The 12,954-nt window shown below is 38.0% G+C and overlaps 1 protein-coding gene across 1 annotated transcript in view; it reads left to right on the forward strand.

Annotated features, from left to right (window-relative positions):
• Positions 1-8,085, forward strand: part of gpc3 (glypican 3) — a 173,809-nt gene extending 165,724 nt beyond the window's left edge. Inside the window, exon 8 of the mRNA XM_067457674.1 lies at positions 7,112-8,085. Within this exon, the coding sequence (XP_067313775.1) occupies positions 7,112-7,290 (179 nt within the window). The 3' untranslated portion in view covers positions 7,291-8,085. The remainder of the gene's footprint in view (positions 1-7,111) is intronic.
• Positions 8,086-12,954: the final 4,869 nt, after the last annotated feature.

A 12,954-nucleotide genomic window follows, 5' to 3' on the forward strand; every position in this document is an offset into this window, starting at 1 on the left:
ATTTTGTTGGTTAACTTAAAAAGTAAGTAACCTGGTTGCCTTAAAATGTTGAGTTTATTGAAATTAAAAATTTGAGTTGATGCAATGAAGGAAATTGGTTTTATAAATAGAAACTCAAAATATTATTGTATCTGAACCACATAAAAAATCGGATAAATCATGAAAATAGCACAAATGGCATGTTTCACTGTGTCATCACAAATACAACACAAACAATTACCCAATATGCTTACAAAACATTTTAATAATATTTGAATAAAGGGTGTCGATTCTAAAAAATGACCATTGTATTAACTCAATATGTAATTTATAAACTTTAAAATTATGGCAACCAAGTAACTTATTTTTTAAATATTTTTTTACAGTGTACAAATTGATTGGTGAATTGAAAATGATCCCATTGTCACAGCCTATACATGTAATTTCCTGCCATTTTATTTTTTAAACTGGGTTCTGGTGTCAGATATCATAACTGAATAAAATTCCCCCTTTTTTTTTTTATTATGCTCGTAAAAACATGAAAATGTGACCATGCTCACCAGAGTAATAATGCTGTTGTGTTGTGAATGGTTGTCAAGATTTTGTTGCTGAGTGGTTGTTTGTTAGGTGCTGCAAGTTGCTATGGACTTAGTTGATAGACGGTTGCTAGGGTAATTTGGTTAGTTGCAAGGTGGCTGCTTACAGGCCCAAGTTAAAAGAGCTCACCCTCGATGTAAGACTCAGGTCCTTCCTTAAATGTGTTTTGTCCCCTTCCATTTAATCATCACCATAAAATGACATAATAAAAATAAATGAATACAATAAAACTAAATAAGCAATTAAACACATCTTTCCTTAACAAGCCATGTGATTTTCTTTCTATATTCTTTAGAACTTTTTATTCATCAATAGAATATAACAAATATTAGGTTTCCACAAAAATATTAAGCAGCACAACTGTTTTTAACATTGATAAAAATATCAAATGTTTCTTGCGCAGCAACACAGCAAGCAATTTTGCATTTAAAAGATGTCTAATAGCTGTCCAAACACAGCTCTGATGTCTAGGCTAAAACAAGGCAGCATTTGGGATGTCAGTGAAAACGACGTCTAACCATAGCTGCACATAAAACATGTCAAAGAAATGAAAACAAACACCTTGTAATCACTGCTGACCTTGCTTACATAATGGAATATCATACTAGGTTATTTTGTACAAAAAAATAATATATGTAACCAAATTCAAGGTTATTTTGGCTAGAAGTGGGTTACTCATAGCTGGGCTATATCAAGTCTATCCGAGACGGTGAAACGACAGCTATTGCTTGCTGGGAGTTCATCATAAAGATTTCTGAAGGACTGCAGATTCATGATGCTGAAAATCCACTTTACTATTGCTTTACCATCACAGGAGTATATTACATTTTAAAATGTGTAATATAAAAAGTTAGGCCCCACTTTATATTAGGTGTCCGTAAGTACCATGTACTTACATCAAAAAATAAGTACAATGTACTTACTGTGTTCAAATTGTATTGCAAAACACCTTTGCTGATATTGAGGTGGATACGGGTAGAGTTAGGGACAGGTGTGGTGATATGGGCCAGTTTAAGGGTAGGGTCAGGTGTAAGGGAAGTGCCAACTGTGTCATTACAAATGTAACTACAGAAATTAATTACAGACTTAATTACATGCAGGTTTTTTTTTTTTTTTTTTTTTTAAATGTAAGTACAATGTAAAAGCATGTATGTACACAATAAGTGTATTGTATCAAATGATTAATTACAATGTTTGTACATAGTAGTTACCTAATATAAAGTGGGTCCAATTATACATTTGTAATAATAATTCACATTATTACTTTTTTACTGTATTTTAAGTGGTATAGTGTAGATAACAACAAGGCTGTAAACTAAAATTCACAAAACCCTTTTAATGTCAAAAGGTTTCTAAAACATAAGGTTAAGTTGTTAAAATCTCTCTCCCCAAGTATAAGCTTTAGTGTGCACCCTAATAAGAATTCTCCTCACGGTTTGATTGTCCTCTTGAGTTAAGGAGAGCAAAGCATATAGTGTCAGGCACTCAAACACCCTCATCATCGCCTCTCTTTAAACACTAAGAGCTTATAAATCTTCTTTAACCATGTCTTGAAACAAACTAGTCCTCTAAAGCAGCCGGCTTATTCTTACAATGGAGGGTTGCAATAAACATTTAAAACTTTTTTCTGTGTTTCTGTTTGCTGTGCCTGTGATGTACTGCGCTGAGGGGATTGAGCTGGTCCAAACCCACCATTACCAATCAATGGCTGACTGTTGACCTCTGACCCGCGTCGTAACTGGAGCTCGTAACTCTGTGATAAAGCCAGTCACAGCTCTGCCTGCATGGTGGAGGAGAGCCCTGGAGACTGATACTGCTGAAAAGTGATAGCCTTTGCGAGCCTTAGTGCTATTGGTCAGACTATCTCATGCTCATTCGTTGTCAGTAGGATTTTCTGTTTTCTATATTTAGCTTGCCAGCCTTCACATATCCATCCGACTAATTGCCATTGTGTGGATATCAGATCCAAAACAAGTGTCAACTGGACCATCAACCATTCTGTGGATCCCACCTCTCATGCTATTATTCACAAGCGTTCACGGCTCATTATAACAGGATATTAGTCACATTGCGGAGTTGGGTTATACACAGTTTGCACACTGTGTCATTTCTTTTGGCTGCGGCAGCCATACTCCCACCCTCTGATTTTTATGAACATTTGGGGTTTTACTCAATGACTCACACCTCTCCGTACTTATACAGCAAACAATAACACACACACATTATTCACTTTCCTGCCTATGCACACGACACCTCGTCTGATTTAGGGTATAGTGTATATAAAAGCTGTATTGAGTTACATTTCTGCTTTAATTGGACTAGTGGTACAGTGTGCCGCTGTCACAATGAAAAATCAGCCTTTCAGAGTCAGTGGAATGTCTAACCGCTGGCTTGTCAGTGGACGGAGGGAAAGAAGAAGTTAATTGTTCTCTGGCGCTGGTTCAAGCTCTGTCGTAATTGCACAAAAATCTCGAGGAGGTTTCAGCGGCGAGGCTTTATTTATTTGCCTCCTTCCTCTGTTTTAAAGTCGACTGTGCTGAAATGGGCCCCCGGGCATCCAGGGGACCCCCTGAGAGAAGGCCTCCATCTTTTTCCAGCTCGCGGCCTGGTTCTCTCTGACTGGCATGCTGAGTTCAGGGTCTAGAATTAATTAAGCAGCATGCCTTCCTGTTGATCCCACCACTACGCAGCCGCTGGCCCAAATGGTGGACTTCCTCCCTATGGGGTTAAATTTCCCCCAAACGAAAGAGGCAATGTGAATATCTTGGTGTAGAGGGCATTAAATGGCATTTGATCTTAGTAGATGAGATTGAATAGGTCATTGTTGAGGTAAGCACTATATGAAAAACACTGCGTTTTTGGGTGTTTGCATCTGTATACATAGGGGAGAAAACACTTCTCTAATTTTGCCGTTCAGATAATTAAATGAGTTCATATTATTGGCAATTAAATTACAGAAAACATACACTCATCTGAAGGATTATTAGGAACACCTGTTCAATTTCTCATGAATGCAATTATCTAACCAACCAATCACATGGCAGTTGCTTCAATGCATTTAGGGGTGTGGTCCTGGTCAAGACAATCTCCTGAACTCCAAACTGAATGTCAGAATGGGAAAGAAAGGAGATTTAAACAATTTTGAGCATGGCATTTGCTCAGTTGCTGGGATTTTCACGCACAACCATTTCTCGGGTTTACAAAGAATGATGTGAAAAGGGAAAAACATCCAGTAAGCGGCAGTCCTGTGGGCGAAAATGCCTTGTTGATGCTAGAGGCCAGAGGAGAATGGGCCGACTTATTCAAGCTGATAGAAGAGCAACTTTGACTGAAATAACCACTCGTGTCCTCTCATGAGGGAGCTCAGAGGCAGAGTCCTGCAACGGGGCGGGTACCCGCGGGTATCCGCAGGTACCTGCATAAAAGTGGCTAAAACAGGTGGATTGTGACATTTATAAAATTCACGGGTGGGGATGCGGGTGGATAATTAACTCTGTGCGGGCGGGTAGTAGCGCAGATGAAAAATAGGCCTATATGCAATATTTCTGTGGCGAGGTGAACGAGAGAGCGAGAGCGAGCGAGACCGGGGCGTGATTGTGAATGAGCGTCACCTGCGAGCCACACCGTTCTCGAGTCCTCTGAGGGAGTTTGGAGGCATATCATGGGACGAGAGATCACCACACCTGGATTTGACGTTGAGTTGTGTTTACGTTTTATTATGTGTGTGTGTGTGGTAGATGTCCGTGAGGGGCTACCCACGTTACTTTCGTTTTGTTTGGTTAAAGTCTTTTAAATGTTCGCCGGTTCCCGCCTCCTTCTTCCCCCCTCAAACATATTGTAGGCTATTAAAATTTCTATGTCCAAATTACCATTACACACACACACACAACAACGATATGCCATTTGACCCATCACGTCACCACCACTGCGACACTGAAACTTTTGTTGATGCCTCTCGTAACCCAGAAGGAGTGAGCGTTGCAGGAGTAGCAATGGATGAAGTAAAAGTAAAGTTGGTGAGTGGAGTAGCTATATGAAATTGTTGACAACGAGTCTTTAAAGGCACTATTGCCTGTTTCATTAGCCCATTCATGACGCTGTTGTGATGTTGAGAGAGGTGCAGGATAAAAAAAATAAAGCATTTTAATTTGAATGATTTTAGCGTGTGTGATTTATCGCGGGCACGGGTCGGGTAACGGGCCAAATATTAACGGGTCTGGGCGGGTGCGGATTTAATTTTGAAATTTTCACGGGTCACGGGTCGGATCTGGTGCTAAACCTTGCGGGTACGGGTGGGGGCGGGTCTCCAAAAATGGACCCGTGCAGGACTCTGCTCGGAGGCATATAAGGACGAGCGACATCAGTGAAAGGCGAGAGAGGACCAGGCCTGGACTTTTATGTTTTGTTTTGTTTATGTTTTGTTATGTGTGTGCATGGAAGCCGTCCGTGAGGGGCTGTCCGCGTTACTTTCATTTTATTTATTTATTTATTAAAGTCATTGCGAACGTTTGCCGGTTCCCGCCTCCTTCTTCCCGGCACCAATGTAATGAAGTTCTTAGTTCAGGGAAAACGGAGGTGGGAACCGGCAAACGTTCAAGAATGTCTCTTCTTATTTTTTAATGGCAGCTGTACTCAAATTGACATGAAAGTTGATGATCATGTTCACCAGCATGATTTAATAAATGATCCTAAGAGCAACATGAACTCCTTGATAACATCTGACCATTTGCACCCAGTCACATGATCAATGTCACAAATGTACTTGTTTGATTAGTGACCTTATAAAACTTTTCGGTTACACTTTATTTCGATAGTCCACTTTAGACATTCTACTAACTAAAGGTAACTTTGCAACTACATGTCAGCTAACACTCATTAGAGTATTAGTATACTGTCAGTAGACTGGTAGGTTATGCTTAGGTGTTAGGGTTCAGGTTAGTAGAATAAGTTGAATTGTTGTTGCCAAGTTACTTATAGTCAGTAGAATTTCTGTTGGGGGACCAACAAAATAAAGTTTTAGTAAATATTAATCAGACAGTACAAATACTCTAATGACAGTTATTTGACATGTAGTTGCAAAGTTACTTATAGTTAGTAGAATGTCTAAAGTGCACTTTCAAAATAAAGTGTTACCGTCCTTTCTTATTTCGTTTATGTCTATTTTACATTTACATTTTTACAAAATGTTAAAGCATTGTTTATTTGCAAGTTTAAAACCTAGTTTTCTGTGTATATTGCCTATATGGTTTATTTCTGTCAGATAGAGAGCAGGAATTTGAGAAATGTGCTAAGGCAGGGGAGCATATACATATATGGCATATATATGCCATAGCTCGTCTGTGTGTGTGTTAAACGAATTAGATTCTCCTCAGCTTAGAGGGACACTTCACAGGGGACACATAGCTGGCGTGCCTCTCCATACTTGATATCCTCTTTCCTTTTTCATAATTTTCACCTCATAGTTCTGTCTCCCTCATGGCTGACTTCCCAGACAATACACCTCATCTGTAGATGCTGAGATAAATGAAAATATGTTTTAGTTTCTTTTAGTGAAGAAAAAGATTTTTAAATGGTTTTAAAATGGAATGCTGCCATATGTCTCACTCCGGTAAGACGACGACATAACAAAACTAATGACTAGTTATTAGAGAATGGAAGTAGCTATTTTTCCAGACTGAGTAAGTCCACGTACGTCACCAAGAGAGCTGGAAAGGTTCATGCTTTAATCATAGGGTACGAACATGAAAAAGAGCAGATGCACATACATTATATGTTGCAAAAATATCTACTGAACATTTTGGTGACATTTTGCTGTAAAAAGGACTTTTTCCAGAAAACACCCACATAAAATAGTAGGAAAATGATTTGTTAAGAATTGTATTATTTTATTCTCTAAAAAGAACTGACTTGTTAGAATCATTCGTTCCAGAATAAGGTTGTGCTGCATGTTGCTGCATTGGTTTGATTCACACAAAAGAACTGACTCATCAGAGTAATTCCTTAAGGATTTGAACTACACAGATTGTTCAGAATGTATTTGATTCAGTAAATAGAACTGAGTCATTAATGTAATTTGTCCAAGAAGCAGATAAACTTACTAAACTGGTTTGTACTGCAGGTGTTTGCTTTACTAAAAAGAACAGACTCATTATGGTCATTCGTTCCGGAATTGGACTACATAATTGGATTATATAATAGACCAAACTAGCAATTTTTTCAGTAATCAGATTACACTAGTTTCACTGTGTGTGTTTGCATAACATAAAAGAATATAGACTCAGCAGAGTCATTCGTTCAGCAACCGGGCAACACTGATAGTCCAGAATGTGTCTGATTCGCTAAAACTTATTAGACTCATTACTCAAAAGACTCATAAGATTCGTTAATTCTATATGGGGCATTTTCAAGTACTCTGAAGCCATATAATTGCTTTATCTGACACATATTAATGAATGTAATTATTACAGCACTCAATCGGGTGTTGAGACTAATGTATATCCATCCATATCATTTTTTCTCTCTCTCTCCTTCTAAGATTTGGCAGATAACTTGGCAATTGATGACTTGACGCTTCACGAGTTACTCCTGACTCCCAGACTGGCTAAAGATGCGCACGGCGGAGCTTCCGTACCTGGAGCAGCACGGGCGGCATACGTTCCTAGTGCAACCTTCATCTTTACTATCATCATCCTCACAACACTGGGTCTTCAGTGATGAATCCATCTTCAAACCTATTTGATCATAAACTATATTAATGCTCGTGTGTACATAAAGCTCCATGATTTTGGCCAAGGACAAGAACTTTTCCTCTTCACAGCCTCAAGTCTTCTTTTTATATATTTTTCTGTGGACCTGAGGATTGCAGTATCATCTACCACAGTCAGACTATGAACTCATTCTTCTACACTACAGCATGAAGAGCATTACTTATACATACAAGAATCATGTTCTTTCCCTCTATGCTCGTATGACACACAACAGCCATGTGTTTTACATTGAGCATCACCTCCCCTTTGCTATACACATGCAGTTTTACACAAAGGCCAAAACCTTCTGGAGGAAAAGGAGCTAAATTGCTTTTGAAAAGACAAAGAGGCTCAGCTTTTGTGAGTGAATGGGCACACTTAAAGAGAAGCAAGCGTGACTGACAGAGTCTGAGAACACGTACAACCGCTGTAGTGGCACAGACTGTCTCTCATACATACATTGCAGTGAGCTTCTCCTCTGCCACTCATTTCCTGTGCAGTAAATGACCCTTGGAGTGGAGGACATCAAGGCATCGGCATGTCGTTGTGAAACCCTCTCCTTACAGCAAGACACAGCTGTACTTCATTTACAAAAAAATGCTTTTAAACGGTTTTATTAGAATGCTGACTTTCCTTTTTCAGAAATTGTGGTATTTTATAATCTCTCTTTGATTTCGTCTCTCATTATCTCTCTTCCCTTTTCTTCCATTTCCTCTATTCTTGCATTATAATCGTGTGATTAAAGCGTTCTCTTAAATGGACACCCTCAACACTTCCTGTTGTTTCTTTTGCTCCCTCCTTTCGCAGGTCACCGCAGCATTTGCATTCTAGGCAACATGCGGCATGCTGATGGCTTGATGGATCTGGACATCTTCATATAAAAAGGGCTAAAGCTGTCATTTTAGATCAGAATGGGAAAACTATGGACACTGTTTTCCTTTCATAACCTGTGACGTAATTCATTACTGTTTTCTGCGCAGTGCTCAAAGGCATGTCATCATCTGTTAAGTGTGAAGAAGTGTTTTAAACAAACTGAAAGAATCAGACTCATTGTGTTAGACTCCCACAAATCAGAATGATACACAATTTTCTTAGACCTTAATCAATATTTATTGTACTAGATTACAAAACTTATATTTTTCCATTTTTATATTATTTAAAAGCACCTAAACAAAATAACGTAAAAGGTGAAGAGTTCAATTTATTTATTTGTTTGTTTGTTTAATTTTTTCATTTATTTATTTATTTATTTATTTATTTATTGTGTATTCTTTCCCATTTCCCCAGAAAACTATCCAAATCCATTTGATTTTCCTTAAACACTTCAACTTCTGATTCAACCTTGAAGTTTGTTCAAAGTGTATTGGGAACGTGTTTGGTTTGGGTTTTTTGTTATTTTTGGCAATTCAAAAATGTCACATTTCACCTTTTCACAATTTGACAGTTTAATGCATATAACTATTGGTGATATTACACTTTTGACTGATACACCAATAGGCAGATTATTATTTTCAAATCATAATCATTTGCCGAAAGGCTCACTGTTTTGCCTCATCCGGTGGACTTTAGACAGCTCCATTTTTTTGTTAAAACCACAGATCGAGCTTCCGCGCTTTTGGCAAAAGAAAAACACCACAGCTCTTTTTCTGTGTTTCCCCTATTAATATAGCTGTGATTTCAGAAAATGTTTCTTTTTTCTACTGCATAGACAGCAAAGTTTTATTAAAGGGATAGTTCCCTCAAAAAAAATAAAAAAAATAAGTTGTTCCAAACCTGTATAAATTTCTTTGTTCTGCTCTACACAAATTGAGCTTTTTGGAAGAATTATTGATTTTAAAGATTGATTTTAACCAAGCAGATCTAGGCCTCCATTGAAACATTCTTCCTTTGTTACGACTTGAGGGTAAATGACAGAATTAAATTTTTTGGGTTAACTATCCCTTTAATATTGCTAGTGGTCAATTACCCCTTTAAATATCAAAAACCTGAAATGTAAGGATTATAAAGCTAAGTTTTTTGTTGAGTATGTATCACTATGTTCCATAATTCAACCTGTCCTGCTGAAACGTTCTCAAGTTTAGTTTTGTAGCAGACAAAACATGTTTTCTTGAAATACTTTTCTGTATTTTTCCAAATCAATTCTTTGTTTTTGGTTAATAAGAGGCCTCAGACTACTCATCACTACCAATATTTACAGTGAGAATGGTGTTTTCTTTCAGGTGAATACAGTTTTTTACAAGCCACACCTTGACAACATTGGTCGCATTTGGCCATGAAGTCTTTTCACACATTGCAACTCGGTCAATATTATGCTTCTTGCCCGGCTGCAGTTATGCTTTTATGTGATTCTTTTGGAGTAATGAGATCTTTTGTGCCCCCCTCCCCAATAGGCAAGTGATACGCCGAGCTCTTGATATGGTTGACTGGTGCACCTTCACTGGCCTCTCTGTAGCTTCACTCACAGGTCTCCTTGTTCATGAACAGTCTTTTTGCGTCCAGTCATGGTTTGATTTAGCCGTCACCTACTGATAATTGTGCCAACTGAGACATCCAGAAACGTGGATAATATTTTGTGCCCATTTCCCATTTCAAACATTTGTTTAACTTTAGCTCAAATTTGCTTTTTTTGTCTTCCTTTTCACAGCTGTCATTCAGATCCACAGATAATGATATTGCTTAAAGGAGCACTCCGCCGTTTTTTGAAAAAAAGGGCTTATTCAACTTCTTTCCTACATTTAGATATGTAGGCTAATGCATTTTTGTCTCAGTGCATGCATTGTTTTAGTTTGGCAGGGTCGCTGTTAGCTTAGCTTGGCATAATGAATGGAATCATATGTTGCCAGCTAGCATGTCCCAAGTAAAAGTGATCCCAAAAAAAACAAACACCCACCTAATTACTTCTTGTGGCCTGCATATTCACAACGAGTACAAATAGCGATGCAGATTTAGACTAGGCGATTTCCTAGGCAGATATTGACTTGGGACTATATTATGGGGAAGCACAGGCGAAGCACTGCTACTTGTGTGCAGAGATATCACGGCTCTCATCCTCACGTCCACTGGCTGTGGAGCGATTGCAATGTGTTGCGTGATATCTCTGCGCCCAAGTAGCAGTGCTTCACCTGTGCTTCCCCATAATATAGTCCCAAGTCAATATCTGCCTAGGAAATCGCCTAGTCTTCCCCCCTGCTATGTAAAGTGCTTTGGGTGTCTAGAAAAGCGCTATATAAATGTACTGAATTAATTAATTAATTAATTAGTCTAAATCTGCATCGCTATTTGTACTCGTTGTGAATACGCAGGCCACAAGAAGTAATTAGGTGGGTGTTTTTGGGGGGGGTTTCTTTTGTTTTTTGATCACTTTTACTCGGGACATGCTAGCTGGCAACATAGGGTTCCATTCATTATGCTAAGCTAAGCTATCGGCGACCCTGCCAAACTAAAACAAAGCATGCACTGAGACAAAAATGCATTTTCCCACATATCTAAATGTAGGAAAGAAGTCAAATAAGCCCTATTTCTAAAAATGGTGGAGTGTTCCTTTAACTATGGTGTTTTATCCAGAAAATGTGGTGGTTATTTTAATGAGATACAGGTAGAGGCAAAGTTGTAAGGTAATCATTTTCATGGTTGCAGCAATTGTTTTGCATCTGTAAACTCAGAACTTCAGTTTATTTGAGCATTCTGTTTATTTCACATTATGTGAAATAAATACAATTCGAGTTTAAGTGCTTACCACAATTTTTATGTTTTCAAAAACTGTCAAGGGTCTTTTGCAAGACGCTGGATATTTATAGCGATATGCTTTATGTAAAATTGTAAAAGTAATATAAACACGGCTGCAAGAAGGCATAATACATTTGGTTTGGAGAAAAAAAAAAGCATATGAACTTCAAAAGCAAACTATGGCCTGAACTACGGATTGATATACAAAAATCTCAGTTTACAGTAATTGAAACAAATAGCTTGTTGTCATGCAGTATGTATTAAATGAAGGATGTGCTTTTGCCAGTAATGGAATGTGTTGAGTGCCGTAATTAAACTCTGAATTCTGCAATACTGTTTATACTGGTACTGATTGCTCAGTGGGGGTGCATTCAGGGGCCATTTGGCACATTTGAGTACTTGAGCATGGCTTGAGCCATTCAATAACCAGAGTGACGGGGGAGGGGGGTAAAATGGAGCCCTTCATTCACTCAAGGGTACAGTTACTCAACCCTTATATTTGAGGAGAAACTGTCCTGCCTCTACCTGCTCTTCTGGGAAACCCAGTGTACAGAATGTTTGACGGTCAATACTGCTTTTCAAAGGTCAAAACTGAACATTCAGAGTACAACGGCTGTTTATTTGTGACAATAAAGTACATGTGTTATTATTTATAAATTTCCATGTAAATGATAATCAAATAAAAATGTTAAAGTTGCAGTTGCACATTGTTTTGAGTTTGTCTGGAGTCTTTGTGGACCTTTTTATGCTTCGTACTAGTGTACGAAGTGTGTATGTTTATATGCAATTCTCATTCCAACCAGTTGAGGAGTTACTTTGACATTCAGACTTTCAATTGTATCAAAAAATGCACGTTGACCTAATTACATAAAGTGAAAGCAAATGAATAGCATATTATCAACTCCACTCATCTCCATTTTGTCTTATTCTCCTGTCAGCTGACCAAAGCTGTCAGACACACCTGTGGTGCCTCACACTTACAGTTGCAAATTAAACCTTATTTAGTCTGTGTTTATATTCTGTCACCCCTCCCCGCCCACTCACAAACACACACACAAACAATCCCCCCCGTGTTTAACAGACTTTATCTCGTTACTAACCTAATCTGATTGCAAGGGTGATATTCTCTTATTTTCACACTCATGTTTTTGGTAGATTCAGAGCCTGTTGTGTCCCTCTGGTCTTTTCTCCTGTAAAGCCGTGAAGAGAGGCCGGTTATCAGGCGAGAGAGCAGCAGAGGGGCTGAGCGGGGCTGTTGGTTACTCTCTGAATGTTAATGGACGAGTGAGAATGGGCAAACAGGCCCATTGAAATGCGCAGGTTGAATGTTTTCTTAGGGTAATAAAGTAGCTATACAGGGATCCCCCATTTTTAGGACCAACTGGTCTTCTTTGTTTAGGGTGGCACAGTTAGTCAGGCTAATTGTGTTCTACAGAAATTGTTAGTAGTTTATTGCCGTTTTTGTGATTTTGTGGGTGAAAACCATCTCCATACTAATGGCCACTAGGAAAATTGATTTTTGGTGTTTGTTTAATCTCACTAATTAAAACAAGCTAGATCAACACAACTGATCAAAAATTCATTGTGCGCAATCAATTTAGGTTTGTAAAATGGAAATGTACTGTTGGCCAAAACCTACAAATTAATAAGTAATTATTTGCAGTATTTATTTAATTTAGTACTTTGGTTAAAAATATGGTTATTTCCTTACTTCTATTGTAATCTACAACCAATAGACAATGTTAAGTAAAAGCCAAAGATTGTAAAAATATAATGCAGAAATAATAATTTAAAAGTAAATAATAATACAATATAGTTTTCATCACGTTTAGTAAACGTAATACATTAAAATGAATAGCCTTAATTTTTCTGAATTATAATGGTTATTACTTTATAAATTATTAAT

The sequence above is a fragment of the Pseudorasbora parva genome, chromosome 11 (genome assembly GCF_024679245.1).
Source record: "Pseudorasbora parva isolate DD20220531a chromosome 11, ASM2467924v1, whole genome shotgun sequence".
NCBI classification, from domain to species: domain Eukaryota; kingdom Metazoa; phylum Chordata; class Actinopteri; order Cypriniformes; family Gobionidae; genus Pseudorasbora; species Pseudorasbora parva.